The sequence below is a fragment of the Syngnathus scovelli genome, chromosome 5, assembly GCF_024217435.2.
Source record: "Syngnathus scovelli strain Florida chromosome 5, RoL_Ssco_1.2, whole genome shotgun sequence".
NCBI lineage: Eukaryota > Metazoa > Chordata > Actinopteri > Syngnathiformes > Syngnathidae > Syngnathus > Syngnathus scovelli.
Genome location: NC_090851.1, coordinates 6,220,959 through 6,245,926, shown reverse-complemented (window position 1 = coordinate 6,245,926; position 24,968 = coordinate 6,220,959). Strand labels below are relative to the sequence as shown.

Sequence of the window (24,968 nt, the reverse complement as noted above, 5' to 3'; positions counted from 1 at the left end):
ATGCATGGCTGAATTTAAGATGGTTGTGCTTTGACTTTATTTTCAACAAAAAGTGGCAATTGACTTCCATTTGCTCATAACGCTACCTGTGTGAACTTTAGTGTGTGTGTGTGTGTGTGTGCGTGCAGACTGGAGGATAAGACATTGCGGTGACAGTGTGTCTGAGCAGAACAAGAAGAGACCACGGCAGACTCTGTTATCGTTTTAATAACTGAAAAATTGATTTTAATGCATTTAAATAACTTCAAGGCACATTCAAAAGTACATTGCTGACAATATACTTGAACTTTAAGACTGACAATAAGGCTCCCTTTTTTCTAGAATTCTGACGGATGAAGATTGTATATTGTGTTTGTATTTTTAGTGGCGCAGTATCGAACCTATTATATGAGTGGTGCAAAACGAACGCACCGATCTACAATCAGTGACATGTATCTTAAATTTATATATCATAACACAAACTCAATTCTGTGTTAACTCCTAGCCCATCAGAAAAAAAAATAATATTCCTTAAAATAAAATGTAAACCTTTTGAATAAAATATATTTAAAAAAAAAAAAAGCGTGACATACCACTGATAATGTAATGATAAAAAATTTCAAGCTGTAATAAAACTGAAATGGTCTTGGTATGAACTCGTTAGAAGGCAAATTATCATCTGCGCTTGAAGTTTTGAAAATTTTAAAGCGTCCACTATAAAAGGTCAAAAGACTTTGCACTGGTTCAGGCTGAACATGCGTCGCCTGGCCTGCCTCCTGTTGTGGGTGACGGCGGTCCGCACGGCGCACTCGAAAACCTGTTGGACCCCTCGCTTGGTCAAGGACGAACACTCCAAGTAGCCTTTGGCGTGCACCTCCTGAGCAACACACCTCCCCTCTGCCGCAGAGATGCAGTTGCCCCGATGCGTACCCGACTCCCGCAGGTCCGTGTGGGTGCCCACCATCAGCACCGGCACCGTGGGTAAGTTCTCCCGAACCTCGGGCATCCACTTACTCTGAATGCTTGCCAGAGAGTTGCGGTTGGCCACAGAGTAGCACACGAGCACCACGTCGGCCTGCTGGTAGGATCGAGGTCGGATCTGCCTGAAGTTGTCGTGGCCTGCCGTGTCCCACAGGCCCAGACTGATCAAAACACCGTCCATGTAGACCTCCGCTCCGGTGTTGTTGAACACTGTGGGCTTGTAGACGTCAAGGAAGGTTGCTGATGTGAAGCTGACCAGGAGGGCCGTCTTTCCCACCGCGCAGTCGCCGACCAAGACACATTTGACAGACATTTCTGCAGCCGGCTCAGATCATGTGAACAGTTCTGTTCTGCGGAGGGACGACGCCTCAAGGTTGTCAAAGGCACGTATGTACGTCCATCGTTTTTAAACGTACTGCATGTTTTCTCCTTTAGGAAATTTCCCAGGTGTCTCTTTCGTTCTTATAACGTGAACCTTGTTGGCTCTGTGGTTTGTCAACAGGTGAAAAAGGCCAAATGAAAGGTGTTCTGAGGAAGACATGAAGAGGAAACTGTAAATCATACGTGTTGCCCAGTGTCAAAGGTAATGTTCAAAAATAATCAGAGTATAAAGTTGTAATGTTATTAAAAATAAAAATAAAGACTTAAATTTAGATATTACAATCATGAAAGTGTACAAGCGTGAGGGCTGTTACTTTTGGTAAGTTGACAATGAAGTCACCTTTGTTGTGACCTTCAGTGTACGATATGCAAGCTCTTTTTCTTGCTGTATTACGATTTGCAATCCTTAGTATAATGATATATTTTATTTTTATTCTAAATCCGCCATCGAATTTAACATTTGAGAAGGAACTAGTATAAACGTAATAGTTTCTTTGCCAGATCAAACTTTTAATGTAATTGTGACTATTTGCACAGGGGTAATGAATTTAAAACTCACTTCATTTCTGAGCTGACTGTATTACGTATCACAGTTTGTTTTACCCCCAAAAAATTAAATGTAAAGGAATATATATATGTATTTTAAAAACATACCTTTCTCCGTCGTTTTTAAGTCTTGCCAGTTGCTTGCAGTCTTTTTTGCAGATAGCCGGATGTCTCTCATTGACGACTCTGAAAAGTTTGCTGTTTACTTATACCAATTTATTTACTTACTAACTGATTCCCCCGTCAGGAAGACCGCGCTTAAAAAGTATGCCTTTCTGTCTACGCTATATTTTAACACTTGTCAGGTGACAGTAAAGCCACTGAAAAAAAGAAGGCAAGAGCAGCACATCCGCTTTTTGGTGAGAGGAGGGTCACACATCCCCCTCACAGCAGCAGCATTTCGCATGTTCATATTTCTGCGTTTCAATTTTTTGTCTCAAATTTGAGAAAACAGTGCAACAGCAATTAATACAAAAAACAAAACAATATCAAAGACTCAGGAATTATAATAAATAATTAAATAAATAGTAGTCATAATAATAATAATAATAATAATAATAATAATAAATTGGTTATGTGGTGAGCATTAGTACAGATCAATCCGGACAACAATACATTAATAATAATACTATATTTAATTTTTTATACAAATTTATATTTATATATATTTATATATTTTATATATTATAACTGGCTTCGTGCACTTATATCTGACACAAAATGTGCTTGCAATGCTCTTTGTCTGATTATAATTTTCTACTCATTCGTGTCAACACGGAACATTGCATGTGGACCGGTAAACCTGGGAAAAATCATTTCAATAACATTTATTTTCTTTCAATTATATAGTCTATAAGTCTATAAGTCTACACAACCCGTTTTAATGCCAAGTTTTTGTCAGATAAGAAATTCGGTCAAAGTAATTTCTCACACACAAATAGGATTTTAGCAGCATCTCTGTCGGTGGCTCTAAGTCAGTACTGTATGACGCAAATAAAGTAGAATTGTTCCCAAACAGGTTCTGAATATGACAAAAGTATCTTTAGCGTCAGATGTTAGGTATGAATCTGATCGCAGCCACACCTATTGCACTATGATATTGCCCTTGAATATGTATATAGTTAATAGTTTTTTTGATTAAAGGAACACAGACTTTTCAAATACTTGCTAATGATACATAAATAATTCGTTTTAAAATCAAACTCAGATCTAAGCCCCATTTTTCAAAATCCTTTTTTTTTTTTTTTTTTTTTTTTGGCCCACATGCAAGTGACCCACATACAGGTAGTGTTGAAAGATTTACTTGATAGACGGCAAAGAAGAGGTGTTTTGGGTATATTTATGTGACAACAAGTAGAAAAAAAATGATATAATAATGCAATATGTTCTATTTTCTAAATGAATTTTGACAATTCCTTTTCAGGTTCTGTTTATAAAATTGCACATAAACTTAAAGGTCATGAGTATTCATTTAGATTTAGCAATCCATGACACATCAATCTCAATTATTCAAAAGTACACGTAATGGCCCATCCTGTATTTACTTTGTATCCCATTTATACCTAACATTGCAGTACTGTATCTGTCCAGCAGGAAACTCTGTTCAACCTGCACAGACTGTCAGCCAACAAAACATGAACTGAAGCAGTACAATTAAACATTCAAAAACATTTTATTTCTTGATACAACCATTCGGGTTCAACATAATATAAATTGTATACAAAAAATACAAGCTTCTCTTTACAACGTTTACAATATATTGTAAAATAACTATTATTTCTCAAGTATTTGGCCTTTTTTCACCTTAATCACAAAGCATCAGTAAAACACATGCAATTTACAGAATGTATAATGCAAAGTGTTCATATAATCAAAAAATAAAATAGAAAAATATAAAAAACCCTGAAGCTAAATGTTTCAGTTTACATTCTTTTATAATTTGCTTTGATATTTTCAATATCTTAAAAGACAAAATGTAAAGCCATCACAGTGGCACACAATAAAAAAGAATTTAAATATTTTAAAAATGTATCTATACTTGGTTTCTTCTCGTAAAAAATAATGACATGGCAAACCTCTTAGTCCGATCTACAGAAACATCAGTCTTATGAATAATTACATTTTAGGCTGGTTTAAAGACAGGAGGACGTAAGACACAAGAAAGTATCTGTGATATATGTAAAATGTGAATTAGCGTTGTTTCTCGTAGTGGCTTTCACACAAATGCTCTCCCCAGCTTCTTTTCTACTTCAAAGAGACCACTACGAGACCGGGCTTTGGTTCTGTAAACCTGCAAGATAAGGAATATGAGGAAACCAGCGAGACTATGAGACAAATGTGTGTGCGCGTGCGCTCGTGTACCTGTAGTGTGTGTTGGTGAGGTAGTTTATAACGGCTGGGCGAATGCGGGCCACGCCCCCTTGACTGTGGTTACCTCTTCCTGTGATGACAGAGAGCTGCGGTCGACACAGACCTTGTTCGCAGTCTGCACAAAAGCAGTTCAAAGAATACATTTAAAAAGAAAGCAATCACAACTAAACAGATATTGCAATAATTCAACCTCATCCTTTCTTTCAACTCTACTGCATGTTCTAACTCCATTCCATGTACCTGCTGTTTTATCTTGGAGGATTCGGCGCAGATGCTCCAGGGCCTCGTCCACGTGCAGCCCATGGAGGTCCAGGATGTTCTTAGGAAGAAGCGAGGAGTTGACCCTCTCAAAGATCTGAACGGCTGCACGGTGATTGGCCTCACGCATCCGCTGACCGTGTAAGTGTCCCTATTGGACAAAAGTGACACACGTGACTTTTTCTCAGAGCAGCTCATGCATTTTCATTACATTACACGAGTAAAGATATAGAAGGGTGGAAGATCAGACATTAACTTTTTTTTTTTTTACCTGCTGTGCATAAAAGGAAGCCACTTCTCGGTGTCCTTGCTTGTAAGCTGCTGCAGCTTTGGAAAAACTTTCCAGCTGCCGACTTCTTTGCAGACTGGCTTCGGCCCTGAAATCCTTGTACTCAGGATCATCAATGTTCTGATACTTCTGAGCTACGTCAGAGTCTGGAAGTTTCTATTGTAAAATAAAGGAACATTAATAGAGTCAGAGGAAACAGTTTTTTTATTCTGTTCCAACATGATATTTTGTTCATATGGAGAATATCTTTGGTTGCGTTTGTAAACAACATGTCTACCTTTTCCCTCTCTTTGCTGGGAGCTCTTTGGTGTCCAGAACGAGGCAATTCTGGAGCGACGACAGTCTTTACAGGCCCCTGGTCTAGTAAAGAGTTCAGAAAAAGCTCCGTCTGGCTGAGACAGTAGCTGCAGATATGATAAACATTAAAATTAATCAGTCATGTTGGAGAATATCATTGGTAGTTGACAAATGATTCCAAGAAATGGGAGTGACAGAGAAAATGGATACTTACTTATGATCCCTGAAAATATCCTGGAGAAAATGTCTGTCAATGGAGGGGAAGCGGGCGTAGAGCTGATCTTCTTTTAGCATGGAGGCCCCATCACGCTTGTTGAGTTCTGCTTGATTTTGTCTTGACTGAAGCAAACGGAACGAGAGGTTCATTACAAAGGAAGATTATTAAGAAGTTTAAAGTGACACAGTGCATTACCATCTTCATGTTCTCCTGCATAGCCAGCTCCTCTTTTATGATGTCCCGCAGAGAAACACATGGCTGGGAGAAATTCCAGTGGTCCATCACTGGCATCCCTGCTTCTTTGCCTGGACACATATTTTGCAGAATGAGGTCAGACAGATGGGTATCATAGAATTTGTCCCCCCCAAATGATGTGTTTTAACTTACGGTCCAGAAGCAATTGGTTGGGAAGAGTTGCTTGTCTCTTCCGTTCCTATGAAACAACAGGATTAACTTGCACAGATCCACTCAGATCAAGACACACAAATAAGGTTGGACAGCTACAGCTTCCAAATGGTTAGTGTCAAGGATTTTTTTATTTTCTTCACCTGGATCGAATCTTTCCACTTCTGGTGGAGCAGTTTAGCCAGGTTCATATCCATCTGCACGGCGTAGTCTTCAGAAGAGCATGTACCTAAATATTGTAAGCACATGCTTATCATAAATCGGGAAAGACTGTGAAGTTTGATTGATTAGCATGAAATGTGTATAACTTGTTACCTGGTTCAATTCCAACAGGTCCAAAGAGTTCAGTTAGTTGCAGTGCCAGCTCAGTGGGGAGTTTCAGCTCCACACTGTTGATGTTCAGGACTGGGCAGCCTCTATTTGCAACGGTCCTCTCATTGTCCTTCTTCTGTCTTTCTTCTCTCTCCAACTCTTCCAGCTCAGCCTGCAGAAGCCGGTATATCTCTTCCAGGCTGGCAATGTCATCTGGAGTTGCAAAACTTGACTCCTCGAACATTGCTTGGTTTTGGATTTCACCGTGCTTTTCCATAGTAGGCAGGCTAGGACTAGTTGTTACTGTGTGCAGATGTGTCTCCAGTTGAGTCTTTCTTTTGACTGGAGAAGCTGTGCCAGCAAATCCTGAGAAGTCCGTATCGGAGGTCCCACCAATTTCAGGAACGTCCTCATATGCAGATTGTTGAAGCACATTGGCCACAGCGGTTGACCCTGCATAAGTAAGTTCATCTCCCAACTTGGTTTCTAACGATGTAACTATTAACGGGGTGCTCTGTTCAACTTTACCAGCTTCCTCCATGTGCACCTCCTCAAGAACATCCTCATCTTTGAAGAGCCTTTCTCCAGAATCCAGTAACAGGTTGGTTGTCCATTCCAAGTCTTGGTGGCATTTGTCATACAAGTCCTCCAATGTATCCAAACTAACGAGTTTAAAATGACGACTGAGGATGGTCAGGCTCTCGAGACGGCTTTGAGTTGCCACAAATTCTTTCTCCTCCACCTGTGTGCCCTTCTCGTGCACCATGCGGTATGGTACTGTATTTTGGGTGGACGGGTGAACTGCAACAGCAGCAGAAACTGCCGATGAAATCTCTGGCACGAATCGCGAGGAGACGCCACATAGAACTGTGATGTCACTGAAGGCAGCGGCGACATTATCTGCTCGGCTGTCTTGATGATTTAAACGCCAAAGAAGGGCAAAGTCCTGAGGTTCAGTCTGGGTGGGACAACCTCTTTCCAAAGAGAGAGGCGAGTCAGATCGCGGAAGGACCTCTTCTTCTTCGAGGTTGATGCACGAGTCTAGTTTAGGACTGAGGCTGGTCTCAAAGTCGGAATGTGTGGTGATATCAACCATTTGTGATGTGGTATCAGGATCATCAAGTGTTTTGAAAGGATGAGCTGGACAGTTTTGAGTGAAAGTGAGAGCTAGTTTGCACTGCTTCCCTGATCTGCGACCGTGACGCTGCTTTCCACATCGTTGCGGTTCCAAAGGGGCAGTGCCATCACTAGAATGTTCACTTTGAGGCTGCACTGTCACCTCACTGTCCGTCTGCTCTTTGCGTTGATTTGTGTCCATCTCAGACGCAAACGCTCTGCCATACTCGTGCTCCGTGCCACAGCTCTCTTTCGGCTCTGGAGGTTCAAATGCGGTGACGCCCGACCAGGTATTTGCAGCGGCGTCTGATTCTGTTTCGCAACCGATGTATGAGACTGTGGTTCTACTCGTTTCATTTTCACTCTTTAGAATCTCACCATTATCCTTGTAAGATTCCGCAGCTTTCCAGTCTAAGACGCAATCTGGTAAATCAACTCTGCCAGTCTTATCTGGATTCATATTTTCTTCTTTTTCCCCACCCTCAGACCTATCCCTAAGGGATTCAATTTTGTCATCTGTCTCCAAATTCTGCTCAAGGCAAGGAGAAACGGGAGACACCGATGAAGAAGAAACAGACTCGCAAAAACCTCCTAAATTTTGAATGATATCAAACATTTTCTGCATTTCAGGATTTGGAAACTGCACTTCGCCTGTGTCATTGCTGACTTCTTTAGACACCACTCGGTCTTCACTTGCGTCGCAGTCTTTGTGGCTTTTGTTTCTCCTTGCTTGTCGTTGATCAAGTGGCCCTTCAGAAGGCCAGTCACCTACAAAATGCAACATCTTGGACGTCTCTTTCTCTTCCCCACCTGCCACCAATACCTCTTCTTTATTCATCTGTTCTTTTCCCATTGCCAAGCCATCTGGGTGGTCAAGTTCTTTCACCAGATCTGCAGATTCAAACTTCCTAGTTGTTCTTTTTCTTGGCAGCCTTTGTTTAATAGACTGAGAGAAGGCCACCGGGGGTTCACTATTGCGGTGGTCTTCGTTCATCACTGATTCCACAATACAATCGGGTATCCCCTGTTCTGCACCAGGCTGATTTAGGGCATCCAGCTCATAATCCAGAACCCCCAAGTCTAAGTCAACATCTTTGTGTGAACTTTCTGAAGCACTTCCAACTGACTGGAAATCAAGTGAATCTGTTGATTGGTGGTTGTCACCTTCCAACTTGTGGAACTCACTGGGGTGATCAATAGATGACACGTCAGGAAGGGAGGAAAAGAGATGAGGCTGGGAATTCTTACGTCGGTCCATCAGTCCAGGTTCACTGACAAGGTCGGGGCATTTTGCTTCAGGAGTCACACACCTGAGGGACGGAAGAAAAGTATGATATATGCAGTAACAAACTGGCTAAATTAACAAAAACAGCCAAGACCATAAACTAAAACAATAAGTTAAAAGCCAATCTATTTGATGAGAATCTGCCACAAACTATGCAAAAGACTAATCCTGTCATTTGTGATTGCCACTTACTGTACATTTCTGTTCTCCAGGTGAAGGCGCATTTTACACTCGGGCATAGATGCACCCATGATGGACTCGACTGTTACAAAGCGCTCGTAGTCATTTAGCATGCGCCGAATCCGTTCAGCAGACACACCATGTGTGCTGCGTCTGCACAGGGTCATAGACAAAAAGACAAAATTGCATTTCTGTCTTGATGGGTGACGATTTGAGCAACATTGAAAGACATGGTTATGAAATTGCCAGATCTTGCTCACCTCTCTAGCTCCCTGGGCTTGTTCTTCCACCAAGTGTCTGTCTCACGAAACAGCACTTTGTAATGATATTTCAAAGCCTAACAAGGAAAACCACAGCATTTTTTCAGAGGCATTATGTTTTTGCTAACATTGCTGAAATCAAGAACGGGGGAGTGGTCATTTAAACAAAGGCATTGAATGCAGATGGCTGACCTGGGCCACGTAGGGTTTCATCTCCCAGCCCTGTATGTTTGTATTGTCAATTATGATGGGGCTAGCTCCTCTCTCAAAAGCTTCTTTGGCTATTGGGTGAAGGTGAAATAACAGATAAAATAGTTGTGTCTCATTTAATTAAAACTACCAACTGTACATGTATGTTTATTTACCTCGCTTGTGGTTCCACTCATGAGCTTCCCCCAGAGAAGCAGGATCATAGTGATAGCGTCCTTGAAAAGTAAAGTAGTCATCAGTGCTTAGTGCAACTCCACCTGGATTATTTTCGACAAGAGCTCTGCAGAGATGAATATAGACAATGTATAGACAACAGCTTCTCTCCATGATCTGCGATTTAATTTATCGGACCATCACCATCAAAGTCTTTACTGCGGTTTCTTTGACATATTTTGAACAAAAATGAGGAATTTCAAAGTGAATTCACCTTTTCATAACTAAATTTCATCTGGCCACAAAACTGATGCTATCCATTAGCGACTTAGCCTATCTATGGCAATTTTATTTTGTATCATTAAGAAAAACTGACTCATCTAAAAAGCAAATCTATGTGTTTGATTTGTATACACAACGTGTAATTCTCTTTGTTCACAGCTTTGTTTTACTGTAAAGTGAGTGGCATGAAACAGTTCAAAGCCTTTTTTTTTCATACCGGGCCAAAGTGGATTTTCCAGATCCAGATGCGCCACGTAGCAACACGAGCACCTTCCCATCCAAATGAAGCCTGCTTGACGGAGAAGGTGCAATTCTGGATGGATTATGTGCAGCTGCTGCCATAGCCCAGGATTTGGGAATCGTAGCAGAGGGTCTAAGAGGTGCTTGACTAGCCTGGCCTCCCCAGGGAGAAGGACGTCCAATTGAATGGTGTGAAGGTGCAATAGGGGTGATAAAACATGGTCCTTGATTTCCATGTAAACGGGGAGAGAAAGTAGGAGCATGAATGTTCCACGATGCTGTGGTAGCTCCTGCATCTGCATTTTCGGAGGGTTGTAAAAGCATTTGGGATGACTCATTCTTTTTGTACAACTGAAAAGCAGAGGGACGCCCTGACGCTACAAGATCCAACTGAGATTTTGGCCTGTCTGCAGATTCTTCTGCCACTAGGTGTTTAAAATCCACAAGTGACTTCTGACCGTCGCCACTGCCACGTTCACAAGTGTTGAGTCCATCAAATGGAGACGGAGCTCCAGAATGCACTATGCCACCTTCAAGATGCCCACTCTGAGGCTCCTGGCTGAACTGAAGCTCAGAGAAGACCTGCTCTGGAAACTGTGACGGCGGTAATGATGAACGTGTCATGTCAGCAGACAAACACTGGTTATTTATACGATCTTCCTGTTGCGCCGCCAGGTTTTGAAGCTCCTGATCAACTTGAAGGTCCAACTCTTCTGTCAGAAGACTGGTAGTCGGTGATGGAGAGGTGAGTTGCTCTGACGCTGCCGAAGAGCCTGGTTGAGAAACATGACGAGGACTAAGCAAGGCTGCGGCAGTGCACTCAAAGCCACACATTGGAGAGTCAACGGCGCCGGCGAGTTCAGCAGCAATTGACAGTTCCAACAGGGAATCCATGGCATTTTCAACTGCAACACAGAAATTAAAGTTTGTTAATTGTGATTATGTCAATCATATAGTTATTAAACATTTGACAGTGAGAATGACTTTAAAAAGAGAAAGATGAATCTGGACTGTGTGAAAATGATTGCTCATATATTACAATTGGAGACCACAAACAGACACTTGGTCAGTTTGTTTTCATTAGTTTTATGCACTTTTAATGAACTCCCAGCAATTACGTATTGTACCTTTAAAATCAGCCTCAGACAGCACGATGTGTATAACCTCAGGGTCCAAGTGGGAGAATATCTCTTGCATCTTCAGGGTGATTTTCTGCCTATCGGAGCCTTCTTTGCCTTGTGAAAAGTTGGACGTCAAAGTGAGATCGTAACCCTGAGGTGGTCCAAGGCCGAAGTCTTCCCGGGGAGGAGGACCGCCGCGGACTCTGGTCGGGCTCTGTTCGTTTTTCTTTCTTCGAGGCATAATGGATGGTACGTTTGGGGTAAATCCTTCACTAGTTCAGTTAGCAGAGCTACTCGGAGCTAACAGGGTGGGAACCACCATTGGATTTGAGCAAACATTCGTGACAGGAACGAACACCATTATTCTTCCGTATAATAAAGCGTGAAGTTTAACTCTTCAAGGTTGTAACAATCAGATCAAGGAGTCAGAACTACAAAAGGTGACTATAAACAACACTGCACTGTGATCTACGGTCGATAATGGCCGACCTCGGAAATCATAACATTGCAGACAAAATAAAAGCTAACATAATGACGCAAATTTCAAAATAAAAGATTTACCCGGCGTGCAAAAAACTGTACGTACTGTAATATTTTGACCCATCAAGAAATAATTATAAAATACACCATGTGGCTTTAAAGGCAGACATTTATAGAATTATTGTACTTGAAAGCTGTGACGGTGATGCCCTATTATATAATAATCCCAAAGTTCTGAATTTTGTATGAAATGAGATAGCATAAAACCTTGAGTTTGAAACTTGTGCTCTAGTCCAAATTGTTTATAACTGTGAATGTGAGAGGGAAGACAATCCATTGTTATAACGTCCCCAATAATTGTAATTTGCACTGTACGTACATTGAATCCTGTACATGCGTCCCTGTATTCTGTGTTCCACCAGGTATTTAAAATTGTAGTATTCACTCGAGACAAAGGGGGGCGCTCTTCGCTCAGCCGTCCCACAGATAGCACAGACTAAACGGACGAGCTTTGTGCGGAAAACTAGACCCAACCTGTGTCAGACTAATGAATTAAATCGGCCCGCTCGAGAGGTAAATACAAACAAACGGTTGCTGTGCAATTCAGCTATGTTTATACTCGCGCTGTTTAGAAACATCCGCATGTAGCATTTTTTTTCGGATGCTTAGAATCGTCCGTGGACGCAAGTTGCTGGTGTTAAGAGGAGAGCTCAGGGTAGCAGCCCTTCGCATGTTAACTAGAGGCAGATGCGTTGAAGTACAAAAAGACAACCGCAAGTAAATCAGCTCTATTTTAAACTTATTAAAGTTATTGCATTTGTTGGAAACCTTGGGATCTACCCTCGGGTGTGGGTGTTTTATGCTTAGGTTAAAGCATAATTGACTTCTTCTTTGGTTGTCTGAGGAGGGAGATGTGATGGGTACCTGAAGTAGTTTGCGGCCTAACACTAGCAACTAGCTAGCTAATGGGCTAAAACGCACGGTATGTAGCAGCTACTAGCTGGTAGCTGCTAACCGCGCTTCCCGCTAAATGCCAGTGCTGTTTTGCTTCATAACTCTCTTGCTAGCTAATTTGAAACCCCGTGTGACAGTTGTGAGACACAGGCAATTTAATGTGTTTCTCCCGAAGACGCAGTCTGTCGGGATGGGATTCGTAATTTAAATGCGCTGCTCCGATTAGCTAGACGTTGCTTTTAGTTGTATTTACGGAAACCTGGGACTAAGCTACAGCTGGCGTTAGCTTGCAAGCTAATAATATGCAAATGACTGCTTGAATGTTGGCTTGGTAAATTCAAACTATTCGTCATCCTCTAGTAGTAAATAGTACCACACCATACTAGCAGTGTGTGTTGGGAATTGAACGATTAGAGAGTGAAGTAGTGCTCAAAACGAGTGTTTTGCAAGTGTTGTAGCATGGCGCTGTTGAACTTTTGTTTTCCGACCCATAGAGGCCAGTAGAAGACCGCTTAGTTCCGACGTCTACCAGCATGGAGTTCCCGCAACAGCAGAAAACGGCGGGCGACGGCAAGATCTGCTATCCTCCCGGAGTCAAAGAGATTACGGACAAAATCAGCAACGATGAGGTGGTCAAACGATTAAAGGTACGCACATTGACTTTCTTACTTTGACTAGCATCGTGTCAAAATTCACTTCTAATTTTACAAACCGTTTGGGAAACCTGTTTTTCCCTATCAATTTCGCCGACCCAAAACTTCTGCAATCGTGTTAGAAGTCATTAAATGATCAGCTAAAATAAGATCCAGCTCACCCACTACCCCAATTAGAAATGATCGGTGGACTGACTAAACTGCAGCGCTTTTAAAATATATATATATATATATATATATCACATTTCACAATTATGACAATAAAAGTCAATGCCGCAGGTAGTTTTCAAGATTTGTTGTCCCACATTGTTACCCCTCACATGTGCCATATCAATATCTTGATTAATAGAAAGTCTGTTACCACTGTTTGCCCTGTGCATAAAGTTGAGCAAGTTTATTCCATCCTGTCAAATGCTGGTCCACTCTACTTCAGTGGCATTCCAAATTTGCTGGATATCACAAGGTACCCGAACACTGTGTCTTGTATGTCAATCCAGAACATCCTTAACATGCTCAATGGGTGACATGATCACTGTTGGCAATGTAAGAACCGGTCTGTTTTCAGCCTCAAGTAATGGTGTTGAAGCATAGGGCTGTTTATTATCATGCTGCAATTTGAGATGATGGTTGTGGGTGAATGGCGCAGCGGATCAAGCCTGGGTGAATGAGATGTGTTGCATTGCGTGAGGAAAATAGTCGTCACACCCCTGAATCTCCATTTCAGTAAAACTGCACAATTCAGAGTGGTCTTTTTGTGAGCAGCCTAAGGCACACCTGTGCATTAGTCATGCTGTTCGCTCAGCCTCTTAATACCCCTCCACCCAAGAGTTCTATCTCTTAGATAGATGGATTATTTCAGCAAAGGAGACACAGATTACAATGCACAGTATTTGAGAGGAATATGTGTTTAGTGTATCAGGTATCCCACACAGCTGTTATATAAGGAAAGTTTTGATCAGGGATTTATGATGTCGATTTAGACACCGATAAAGAGATTATATGATTTCAATACTGATCACGGGGATTACCTGCACATTTTTCAGTTTTAGAGCTGCCCACTCAAAATTATTTTAACAAGTGATTAATTGGTCATTTATTTGTTTTGATTAATTGATGAACCAGGTTACAGATGGAATTTTTTTCTTTTGTGCAGCCATGTAAAAATGTGCTATACATATACTCTATATATGAGTGAGAGCTGTACAGTTTGTATAATACAGTCATCCACAGCCTGCATAATTCCTCCGTGTTGGCAGCAAGCAGCTTGTGTGTGCTTCTGTGAAAAGGCGCACAAGTGGTGCTGTGCACTCTGCTTGCCCATCCCCCCTCACTCCTTCAAATCCCTTGAGTGTTTGTCTCGTTCACACTCTCACATTTCAGTACTATAAGTCATTATTTTGTATCGATAGCTGTGGTGCGTTGTCTTTTGTCTACATGTCAAGTCATTTCATTTTATGTTCATCCTGAATGTTTTTCACATTGTTTTGTAGAGATTTAGGAAGCACGGTCGAGCCGATACCAATAAATTGCTGCGAAGCCGATGATTCATTTATTTTTAACTCTGAGTTAACTGTAGTTTTTGCACATGTGGAGGAAAGAAACACTTAAATCAGGGGTCTCTAAGTTCGGTCCTTGTGATCCCGTAGTCAGCCTGTTGGTTTTTTGTTTTTGTTTTTTGTAATGTCATCTTTTTGCACATGTTGCACACACTCTGGGTCTGCAGACTCGGTCGGGTCAATCAGAGGAGCCGAGAGTTCAAAGCAAACATGATGAAGCAGCATTTAGATGTTATGCTGTACATACTTTGAACTAGCTCCAGAGAAAAGTGAAGTCAGTCAGTGAAGGGTGAATGCTTTTAAGTCCATATTAGGAATGTTTTTGTCCCATTTCTATGATTTATCTCTTACAAAGCATTGTTAAAAAGACTCTTAGTCATCTGAGTAAGCATTCAGGTAATCTCTGGCATCATTTTTTAACTTGTTAAAAGCAAGCAGTGATGATAGCGTTCTTTTTTGCAACTGGCTGTCAGGCAGTTTCTTGGGTGCCTTTGTGTGCTTTTAAAACACTGATGACATTGATTGTTTTGTGTGACCTCAATGCCTGTTTCCGGCAGGCCATATTCATTAGAAAGGATGGCTTGATATGACACAGAGAGGCCCCACACAACCTACACTATTTGATACTAATTGTGATTATTCATTTGAGAAAAATTACTTCTTCTTCTTATTTCATCCATCCAGTTTAAACACTCAAAAATTTCGCCTCACATTTTGTTACTATTACAATGCTACACAGATGGTGGTGAAGACCTATATGGACATGGATCAAGATTCTGAAGAGGAGAAGCAGCAGTATCTTGGCCTTGCACTGCACCTTGCCTCAGAGTTCTTCCTCAGGAACCCCAATAAAGATGTGCGGCTGCTCGTTGCCTGCTGTCTGGCTGACATCTTTCGGATCTATGCCCCTGAGGCACCCTACACCTCGCATGACAAACTCAAGGCAAGGAGCCTCTGTTTAACAGCGGTTCTAACATTGCACAGGACAACAATACTCTTCAGAAAAATGTTCGCTTACCAAGCGGTTTGCGCTTCTGTCTGCAGGACATCTTCCTCTTCATCACAAGACAGCTGAAGGGACTGGAAGACACCAAGAGCCCTCAGTTTAACAGATACTTTTATCTTCTAGAGGTGATCTCTTATTGAAAATAGGCCCGGATTAATGTATAATGAGGGTGTTTATTGATTTCTTCTCTTTTCTTGTAGAATTTGGCCTGGGTTAAATCATACAACATTTGCTTTGAACTTGAGGACTGTAATGAGATCTTCACCCAACTTTTCAAAACACTCTTCTCTGTGATCAAGTAAGACCTCTGTTTTTCCTGACTATTTCGTTGCGGTTCATATTTTGAGTTCTTAATTCTGTGATTCAATGACTTAAAGGTCATTTAACCCGTTTAATGTTATTTTAAAAGAGCTAAGGAAAAAACATTAGTTGCTTACAATAATTTGAAAATTTTGTGTGTAGTATTTAAGTCAGAAGTCCATAGTGGTAAAAAAAAAAATCATGGTAGGGCATTTACAAACTTGCCAATATTATTCAGAGACATTATTTATTATTGACCATTTATTTGTGCCCCACATTAACTTGCCACCCCCTTCTCGTCTTCCCACAGTAACAGCCACAATCAGAAAGTTCAGTTGCACATGATGGACTTGATGTGTTCCATCATCATGGAGGGAGATGGAGTCACACAGGAGCTTTTGGATAGCATCCTCATTAACCTCATCCCTGCACACAAGGTGACATTCTATTTGAATCACATTCAATTAATTTTGGAATGGTTCCAGTTAAATAGAAGTAAAAGGCAATGTTGTGTAATTTTCATCAATATGTAACTTTTTTTTGTGCAGAATCTGAACAAACAAGCATATGATCTTGCAAAGACGATCCTGAAGAGAACTGTCCAGACCATAGAAACGTGCATTGCAAATGTATGTGGCAGCATGTACACTAGACTTAATGTCTGGTATTTTGACAATATTTTTCAATATGTTGAAATAAATGTCTTATCTTGTATTTGTTTAAAGTTCTTTAATCAGGTTTTAGTGATGGGAAAGTCCTCTGTCAGTGACCTGTCAGAGCATGTCTTTGACCTCATCCAAGAGCTCTTTGCCATCGATCCTTTGCTGCTTACTTCTGTTATGCCACAACTGGAATTCAAACTCAAGGTTAATGACGCATACACACGAAATTTGACCTTTTTGTCTTATAATGTGCTACTTTGTACGCATACAGTACAGATAAAGTATCAGGAAATCTAATCCGACATAATTTATTTTTTGTTATTTGCAGAGCAATGACGGAGAAGAGCGTTTGGCTGTTGTACGCTTGCTAGCTAAGTTGTTTGGGGCCAAAGACTCTGAGCTGGCCTCGCATAACCGACCTCTGTGGCAGTGCTTCCTAGGACGGTGAGTTGCAGGCACGGGGTCATACCACTCAACTGCTTCTAGGAGAAAGTGAACATTAGACGTGACTTAATGAATTTGAAGCATCATACTTGTGGTGTCGTTTCAGGTTCAATGACATCCATGTTCCGGTGAGGTTAGAGTGTGTCAAGTTTGCCAGCCACTGTCTCATGAACCACCCCGACCTGGCCAGAGACCTTACAGGTGTGCACATGCTTTCACGCCGTCTTTACATCCCACAGTGGATAACTTTGGTTTTCTCCCCCTAATTCAATCTACTTCTACCCACTAACTCCCCACTTAAAGAGTTTTTGAAAGTGCGTTCCCATGACCCGGAGGAAGCCATTCGTCACGATGTCATTGTCACCATCATCAATGCTGGGAAGAAGGATCTGAATTTGGTCAATGACCAATTATTGGGCTTCGTAAGAGAAAGGACGCTGGACAAGAGGGTGAGATAAATGCAGCAGTGTACCATAATGTCACAAGGCAAGGTCACAATATTCCCAAGCGTGTGCATGAACATGAAATGGAGTACGCGGAGCATGTTTGTCATGAATATTTTCCTCCTGACAGTGGCGAGTGCGCAAGGAGGCGATGATGGGCCTGGCTCAGCTTTATAAAAAGTACTGTTTGCACCACGAGGCGGGCAAGGAGTCTGCCCTGATGATCAGTTGGATTAAAGACAAGCTGCTGCACATCTACTACCAGAACAGCATTGATGACAAGTAAGAAAATAGATTTTTCATCTAAATGAAATAACAAATTTTGTCAATGAACTGTAATGCAGGATGACTTGATAGTCAAGAAGATAAGATTTCTTTAAAAATGCACGTTTAATTACAAAATGTAACAAGGTCTCACCACTTCATCCGCTCTCGATCTCTCTTCTGCAGGTTATTAGTCGAAAAGATCTTTGCCCAGTTCATGGTCCCCCACAGCCTTGAGACCGAAGAGAAGATGAAGTGTCTCTATTACCTGTATGCCTGCCTGGACACCAACGCTGTCAAGTCAGTAATTCTTGGTCGATAAAAGTCAAATTGTCACCCTCATAAATTTTCGAGGCGTGAAGATACTCCATAATGCAAGTGGTTTTGTTCATACATATTGTACAAGATAACATCCTGAAATATAAATGACTTAACAAAGCAAAGGCTGTAGTTTTCCACCGTTGTGGCTCACTTGTTCCTTGTGTATTCTTCCTAGGGCTTTGAATGAGATGTGGAAATGTCAGAATATGCTGAGAGGCCTGGTTAAAGAGCTGCTTGACCTTCACAAACTGCCCGTGGTGCGTTGGCTCAAAGGGTCTTTGTCTTGCTTTTAACACAGATGGAGGTCTAACATGTAACCTAATTTTCTTCTCTCCTTCAGTCTGAGGCCAATAACACTGCCATGTTTGGGAAGCTGATGAATATTGCAAGTTAGTATAGCCCATCTGCTCATCTGTTGTTTTTGTCATAGTCAGTAATTGGAAAATAAATCAACACTATTTTTGTTTTGTGCATTTTCAGAGAATCTGCCAGATGCGGGGAAAGCTCAAGATTTCATGAAAAGGTTCAACCAGGTTCTTGGTGAGGATGAGAAGCTTAGAGCCCAACTGGAGATTCTCATCAGTCCGACATGCTCTTGCAAACAAGCGGAGCTCTGTGTGGTGAGAGCATTTGAAATGCTGCATCTTGCACAAATTATTTCTTGCTATTTTGCAAGTATTTGTAAGGCATGCTGATTTATTCAGACCATGAGTGCAACAAGTGGCAATTGCAAAAACTTCCAAACATTGAAACATCTAACCCACACATGCTACATTTTCCCATTCTCACCACATTTTTGAAATTCACTGGTATGAATACAAAACTGTCATACAATCAGTCAAACCATCATGATGTTGTCACAGATGTATGCCAATAGAATACCAATACTGCATGTTGTTTTTACAGCGGGAGATCACTCGAAAGTTAACGTTTCCCAAACAACCGACCAACCCTTTCTTGGAGATGGTTAAGTTCCTGCTTGAACGCATCGCCCCAGTCCACATCGACTCTGAAGCCATCAGGTGTGAAACGTTTATTAAAATATACACACATATTGAAAGAAAATATATGCCTGTGGTGTACAAATTGAAGGATACTGTAAAGAGGAGCACATTTGTTGAACCTCTGACACTTGGGTTCAAAAGATTCATGCTCATGTTTACCATTGTGTAACACCCCCAACTGGCTTTTCTCATTCAGTGAGACACCGTGTGGTTGTCAGGTGTAACTGCAGTATCAGTTATGTTTGAAGGTTAATCCTTTAAAGCTGTCTTGCAAAAAAGACACACCATCATCCGGCCTAATAATTTCTTCTTTTATGTTATTATCTCATGATTATGTTGTAGGTAGAAGAATGAAACATGGACTCATTTTAACTTTTTGATAACCAAGCCTGTTTATATTTTAGTGCTTTGGTAAAATTGCTCAACAAGTCCATTGAAGGCACAGCAGATGACGATGAAGAGGGCGTCACCCCTGATACAGCCATCCGCTCAGGCTTGGAGCTACTCAAGGTACATGATACCAGAATCTCCAAAACAATTCCAATTCTTTGAAAGACCCAGTTTTACGTAACCATTCTCATGTATACTTTTTTTAGGTTCTGTCGTTCACCCACCCCACAGCATTCCACTCATCAGAGACCTATGAGTCTCTTCTCCAGTGTCTGAAAATGGAGGATGACAAGGTGGCAGAGGCAGCGATCCAGATATTCAGAAACACCGGACAGAAAATTGAGGCAGAACTACCACAGATAAGATCGTACGTGTTACTTGACACAGTGAACACACAGCGCTGGTGAATTGCATCCTTACTTATAAAAGATCCTATGCATCCATCAGGACTCTAATTCCCATTCTACATCAGAAAGCAAAGAGGGGGACACCTCACCAGGCCAAACAGGCTGTGCACTGCATACACGCCATCTTCAACAACAAAGAAGTGCAGTTGGCTCAAATATTTGAGGTAGCGCACTCAAAACAAACCCTCCATGTTTGAGATGCATTGTTGGGAAAAAAGAAAATCTTGATGTACTGTGTGTCCTCCGTACCTACAGCCTCTGTCACGGAGTCTAAATGCAGACGTTCCTGAGCAGCTCATCACGCCGCTTGTGTCACTGGGCCACATCTCCATGTTGGCACCAGATCAGTTTGCCTCACCAATGAAGTCCATAGTGGCTAACTTTATCGTCAAAGACCTGCTCATGAATGACAGGGTGTGTGCAAATGTGCTCTCGTTTTATAAGGATTGATTAGAAATAATGAATTTAAAGAGGTGGTAGGTAATATTATGTTTGGTGGGGAAAAGGTTGGGTTTATATTGGTGCTTCTGTGTCTCTAGTCGGTGGGAAACAAGAATGGTAAGCTGTGGACCACTGATGAAGAAGTTTCACCTGAAGTACTGGCTAAGGTGGGAGACCAAAACTGTGTCAACTATTTTGTCCGTGCAAATAAAGAGGCACATTTAAGCAGTGCATGCACTGCACTACTCACCTAATTATTTGTGTTGATATGCTCTTCAGGTCCAGGCCATCAAGCTGCTGGTGCGTTGGTTGCTTGGAATGAAGAACAACCAGTCCAAGTCAGCAAACTCCACGTTACGCTTGCTGTCAGCCATGCTGGTTAGCGAGGGAGACCTTACAGAGCAAAAAAAGATCAGGTAACTTTGAGAAAAGAACTGTATCGGACTTGTGGCCAAATTTTAATCGTAGATTACTGCAGTCTGCTGATTTTTTTTTTTTTTTTTTGCTTCTCCTTTTACAGTAGTCCCCAACCTTTTTTCCGCCCGAGACAGGCTCATGGTAGTGCGTATTTTTTGTGGACCGGCAACTATTTGTAGGCGCTGTGCTGACTTACATTTTCACCCCTTAAAATATATTTAAAAAAATAATAAAATTCTATCACTCTTTCTGGCCCGGTACCAAATGGCTCGCAGCCCAGTGTTTGGGGACCACTGCTTAAATGTGCAGTATGTTCTTGGTAATTCTTTTAACTGGTTGTTTTGTCTTACTATTTGTTTCTCCCAACAGTAAATCAGACATGTCTCGTCTAAGGCTGGCCGCAGGGGGCGCCATTATGAAGCTGGCCCAGGAACCCTGTTATCATGAAATCATCACACCCGAACAGTTCCAGTTGTGCGGCCTTGTCATCAATGTCAGTCTGTCCTTCAACTGCCTTTTTGTAAACTTATTAGTAAGATGCTTTGCTAAGTCAAAACACATTTTGGTGGGAACACCATTTAGGAGGTACTTTCTGTATTTTCCAGCAAGGTAGAATTGAACTGCATCACAATTAACAAACATTGTTTATTTAATACCTCTGACAGTGTCAATCAAAATGCAGCCTTATTTGCAACATTGTTTTTCATACAGCTTTTGCATTGAATTTTGCAAGGGTACCTATTGAAGTGGCCTATGAGTGCACGGTTACAAGGTGTCAGTTCTTTGAGGTGAACGAGTTGATCTTTTTCCTTCTGCGTGCAGGACGAGTGCTATCAGGTGCGTCAGATCTTTGCTCAGAAGTTGCACTTGGCTCTCGCCAAACTCTCCCTGCCACTGGAGTACCTGGCCGTCTTCGCCCTCTGTGCCAAGGACCCGGTGAAGGAGCGCCGCGCCCACGCCCGACAGTGCCTACTCAAGAACATCTCAGTGCGTCGAGAGTACATCAAGCAGAACTCACTCACTCAGGGTAAATATAGTCGCATGTTGATACCATGGCCTGAGAGATCCATGTGATCAATAATTTTATCTTATTCTTTTCACAGAAAAAATGGTCTCCTTCCTTCCAGAATATGTTGTTCCTTTCATGATCCACCTACTGGCTCATGATCCGGACTTCACGAAACCGCAGGAATATGAACAGCTCAAAGACATTAAAGAGTGTGTGGCGATTGATTTATGTTTGTGTAATTTGCTAACAAGCGATTGCTACTCAGCCATGTTTTTGTTTTGCTTAGATGTCTGTGGTTCATGCTCGAGGTGCTGATGACCAAGAATGAGAATAACAGTCACGCCTTCCTGAGAAAAATGGTGGAAAACATCAAACGGACCAAAGACGCACAATGTCCTGAAGACATGAAAGCCAATGAGGTACATGTAGCAACAAATGGCAATGAACCAAATAACAGAAAAGTTGTATTGTGATGTTTCCTCATGGCGTGTTGTTGTATTTTCAGAAGCTGTATATCGTGTGTGACGTCGCTCTCTTTGTCATTGCTAACAAGAGCACCGCATGTCACCTAGACTGTCCAAGCGACCCCTACATATGCCCCACATTCTTCCTAGCGCTAGACAAGGTAATAAAACACACATTTTCTTCACCTTGGACCTTTTGTTGTGAAAACTGCACATACATTTCATTGTGTTTTAATTCACAACAACCATATACATTGTCGTCTTCTACGCTCGTCTCTAGGCCGTTCCAAAATAGACCCTTGATCCTCATTTTATTCTGTTTTCTTTCCTCTCTCCATTTTCATCAGGACTTCAAAAATGACAAAGACTATTTGTCAGGAGAAATGCGACAAATGTTGCTCACAGGAAAGGTAACTATTGCAAACCATTGCATCAGTTACGTAAGATTGTTTGAAACTGCTACAATGTTGTCACTTATGATTTTCAACAAGTTTAATCTTTGTAGCAGTGTTAACAATAGCCCGGCTTTGTCTATTGTCCTTGTTCTGCAGCCTAAACAAGCGCCAGTGTTGGTGACTGTCAACAAGACGTTGACTGTACCTGGCAGGAAAATCTTTAAAGCGCAGCCAGTGTCGGATACAAGTAATACCAGCACCAACTCTTCGCCGCTAAGCTCCTCCACTGTCAACAAGAACAGGTACACACTCCAAACTGTGTTCCTTTGCTATTTTGCGGTTCCCACCACATCACAGTTAAATTATTTACCTTGCTCACATTGTTTCATCTCAAAAACCTGGCATTTGATCGGTGGTGTGTAGACTTTTTTTTTTTTATCCATTGTATCTAAGACTGACACTACAATGAATACAGAATACATTTGTGTGTTGAAATACAGTAAAAATACTAACATTTTAAGTTTATTAAATTTGTGTGTTTAAAATGTGTAGTAGGGGTTAAACGACAAGGGGGGGGGGATAGGAAATGCTTTGTTGCAGATTTTCACTTACTGTGTAGTGGGTTGGTCTAGAATGTACCCCCGTGATGAACCCTGTACTCCAGACTGCACCCACACAAGCAGTGAAAGTGACGTGCCCATGTGTGGTTTTAAACTTGCAGTAAAAGCATCGCAGGCACAGAATCCCCCGAGAGTCAAACGCAAGAAAATAATGAGAACCCTATCATCAAGAAGGAAGACAATAAGAAGGTATGCTCTGATAGTGGGATTGATTGTCAACAAGTACAACTTGCACTGCATATTCATCCAGCCTTCATCTTGCTTCCACTGTCAAAGGTCGAGGGGGGTAAGAATACGACGGCAGACGCTGACACGGAAGCGCTGCCCGCGAAACGGCGTGGCCGACCACCCAAAACTGGTATGGCTGCTTCTCCTACGGCGACAAGCAAAGAGACGGCATCGCCTGGCGGCGGGGCCGCAAGAGGCAAGAAGAGAGGAGCAGATCCCAATTCTAACCCATCAGCAGAGTCCATCAAGATGTCAAAGCAGCAGAATGACGAGGGAACAAATCGACAGATGGACCTGCAAAGGTAACCGTCCATAAGAGACAAACTTACGTGTGTTTCTGTGCAAATATCAACAGAACTGACATTTCCAATATGTTTAATATGCTTACGCTTGTTTTGTTCAAGGTAAAGAGTGGAGCCGCAACTGTCGTAAAAGGGCCCGATTCCTTCAAAGCTTCCCATGCCATCGTACATCCTCTTGCTGACATCCTCTTGGACATTTATGGACCTTTTCTTAAATCTGTTTCACAGATCTACATTTTACCCACACATGGACTATCATGACATCCTAGAAGGTTCTGAACACTCTGTAGTTATCATTTGAAGCTCATTGTATGTAGGTCTTAAACTTATATTTTCCCCCCTTTGTTTGTTTTGTCACGCTGCGCTTCTTTTGTGGACACATTTTTCAGAAAAAAAATCTGACATTTTACAGAAATTTTAATCTGGTATAAGTATTGCTTATTAAATTCCCTGGTAAAAAAAAAATCTTATGTGACTCTTCCTCAATATTCTATGTAAGTGGTACCACGACTTATGAGTGACTTTCGAGGTACGAGCTGTGGCTTGAGGGTGAAGATTTGATTTGAGCGCTAAATGGTAAGAGGAGCAGTCCCGTCCGTTTAAGTTAACTCAAACTAAATATGAAAGAACCAATAATGATAACCACATTCCTTTGAATGTCAGATAAGCTTGGATGTTCCATTGTTCAAAGGCACATCTATTTCTGATGTTCTAAATGCAATGACAATTATGTAGTCTGACCAGCTACGCCAAGCTCTGGAGTACATACATCTACCATGAAAGTACTTTTTTCCTGTTTTACAATTAAATGTAGTTTGTACCTTTTTGTCAGTTATTTGTCCAGGCACTCCTCCTAAGGAAGATTCACCACAGCCTGCATACCCTAACGCTCATGGTGCTTATTACACCCCAGAATTTGATGGCAAATCTCTCACCTGTAAAAGTCAGACCTGAAATGTTATCACACTTTTCTACACAGACATCCTGCAGGTATTTAGAAGCAGTGGCAAATCTAGCACCAGAAATGTAAAAAATCCTGCCAGGCTGCCTGCCACAGTTTGGCTCACCACCCACCATGTTCATTCTTGTGGTTTCATCCTTTGTAATTGTCATGCTCTTTATTTTTTCACCTCGCTAGTAGTCTAGTAGGAAACAGCTCTCAGGCAATTGTGTAATTTGAATTGACCTCAACCTGACCCCCACTTGTATTCTATACACACTATTGCATTTGTCAAATAAACTGAAAGACTTTTGCTAAAAAAAAATAATAATCGCTGAGCCATATTTGATTTTCATTCGATCGTGCTCATTGCAGCGAATTAGAAT

At 41.6% G+C, this 24,968-nt stretch overlaps 3 protein-coding genes across 8 annotated transcripts; 1 reads left to right on the top strand and 2 right to left on the bottom strand.

The window, feature by feature from the left end:
- Positions 1–191: 191 nt before the first annotated feature.
- rhoh (ras homolog family member H) lies at positions 192–2,227 on the bottom strand. Its single transcript, XM_068650781.1, has 2 exons — positions 1,996–2,227; positions 192–1,488 (listed from the first exon to the last, which is right to left on the bottom strand). Exon 2 carries the CDS (start codon positions 1,271–1,273, stop codon positions 704–706), a length of 570 nt encoding a protein of 189 aa, XP_068506882.1. The 5' UTR covers positions 1,274–1,488; positions 1,996–2,227; the 3' UTR covers positions 192–703.
- Positions 2,228–3,540: 1,313 nt separating this feature from the next.
- On the bottom strand, positions 3,541–11,123 carry n4bp2 (NEDD4 binding protein 2). 3 transcript variants are annotated; one of them, XM_049719729.1, is made up of 16 exons: positions 10,889–11,123; positions 9,739–10,666; positions 9,242–9,366; positions 9,069–9,157; positions 8,877–8,953; positions 8,629–8,769; positions 6,039–8,461; positions 5,867–5,952; positions 5,706–5,751; positions 5,514–5,623; positions 5,316–5,440; positions 5,082–5,208; positions 4,787–4,960; positions 4,498–4,666; positions 4,249–4,372; positions 3,541–4,177 (listed from the first exon to the last, which is right to left on the bottom strand). In XM_049719729.1, the coding sequence occupies exons 1-16, from the start codon at positions 11,121–11,123 to the stop codon at positions 4,132–4,134; spliced, it is 5,025 nt and encodes a 1,674-aa protein (XP_049575686.1). In that variant the 3' UTR covers positions 3,541–4,131. The 3 variants fall into 3 exon arrangements, with proteins under 3 accessions (XP_049575686.1, XP_049575688.1, XP_049575689.1); XM_049719731.1 differs by having other exon boundaries at positions 5,514–5,617; XM_049719732.2 differs by lacking the exon at positions 10,889–11,123 and having other exon boundaries at positions 9,242–9,301; positions 9,739–10,062.
- On the top strand, positions 10,982–24,462 carry pds5a (PDS5 cohesin associated factor A). Of its 4 annotated transcripts, none has more exons than XM_049719742.1 (33): positions 10,982–11,131; positions 12,811–12,963; positions 15,265–15,468; positions 15,570–15,656; positions 15,732–15,829; positions 16,142–16,268; positions 16,380–16,460; positions 16,557–16,697; positions 16,822–16,937; positions 17,044–17,138; positions 17,241–17,386; positions 17,511–17,662; positions 17,831–17,944; positions 18,141–18,222; positions 18,306–18,354; positions 18,446–18,585; positions 18,872–18,987; positions 19,374–19,479; positions 19,566–19,726; positions 19,807–19,930; positions 20,022–20,180; positions 20,306–20,374; positions 20,487–20,623; positions 20,994–21,117; positions 21,447–21,651; positions 21,728–21,842; positions 21,920–22,052; positions 22,139–22,258; positions 22,445–22,507; positions 22,649–22,794; positions 23,214–23,301; positions 23,389–23,642; positions 23,745–24,462. In XM_049719742.1, the coding sequence occupies exons 1-33, from the start codon at positions 11,129–11,131 to the stop codon at positions 23,746–23,748; spliced, it is 3,912 nt and encodes a 1,303-aa protein (XP_049575699.1). In that variant the 5' UTR covers positions 10,982–11,128; the 3' UTR covers positions 23,749–24,462. The 4 variants fall into 4 exon arrangements, with proteins under 4 accessions (XP_049575699.1, XP_049575700.1, XP_049575704.1 ...); XM_049719743.1 differs by lacking the exon at positions 10,982–11,131 and adding an exon at positions 11,814–11,935; XM_049719747.2 differs by lacking the exon at positions 10,982–11,131 and adding an exon at positions 11,996–12,139.
- The last annotated feature ends 506 nt before the right edge of the window (positions 24,463–24,968 follow it).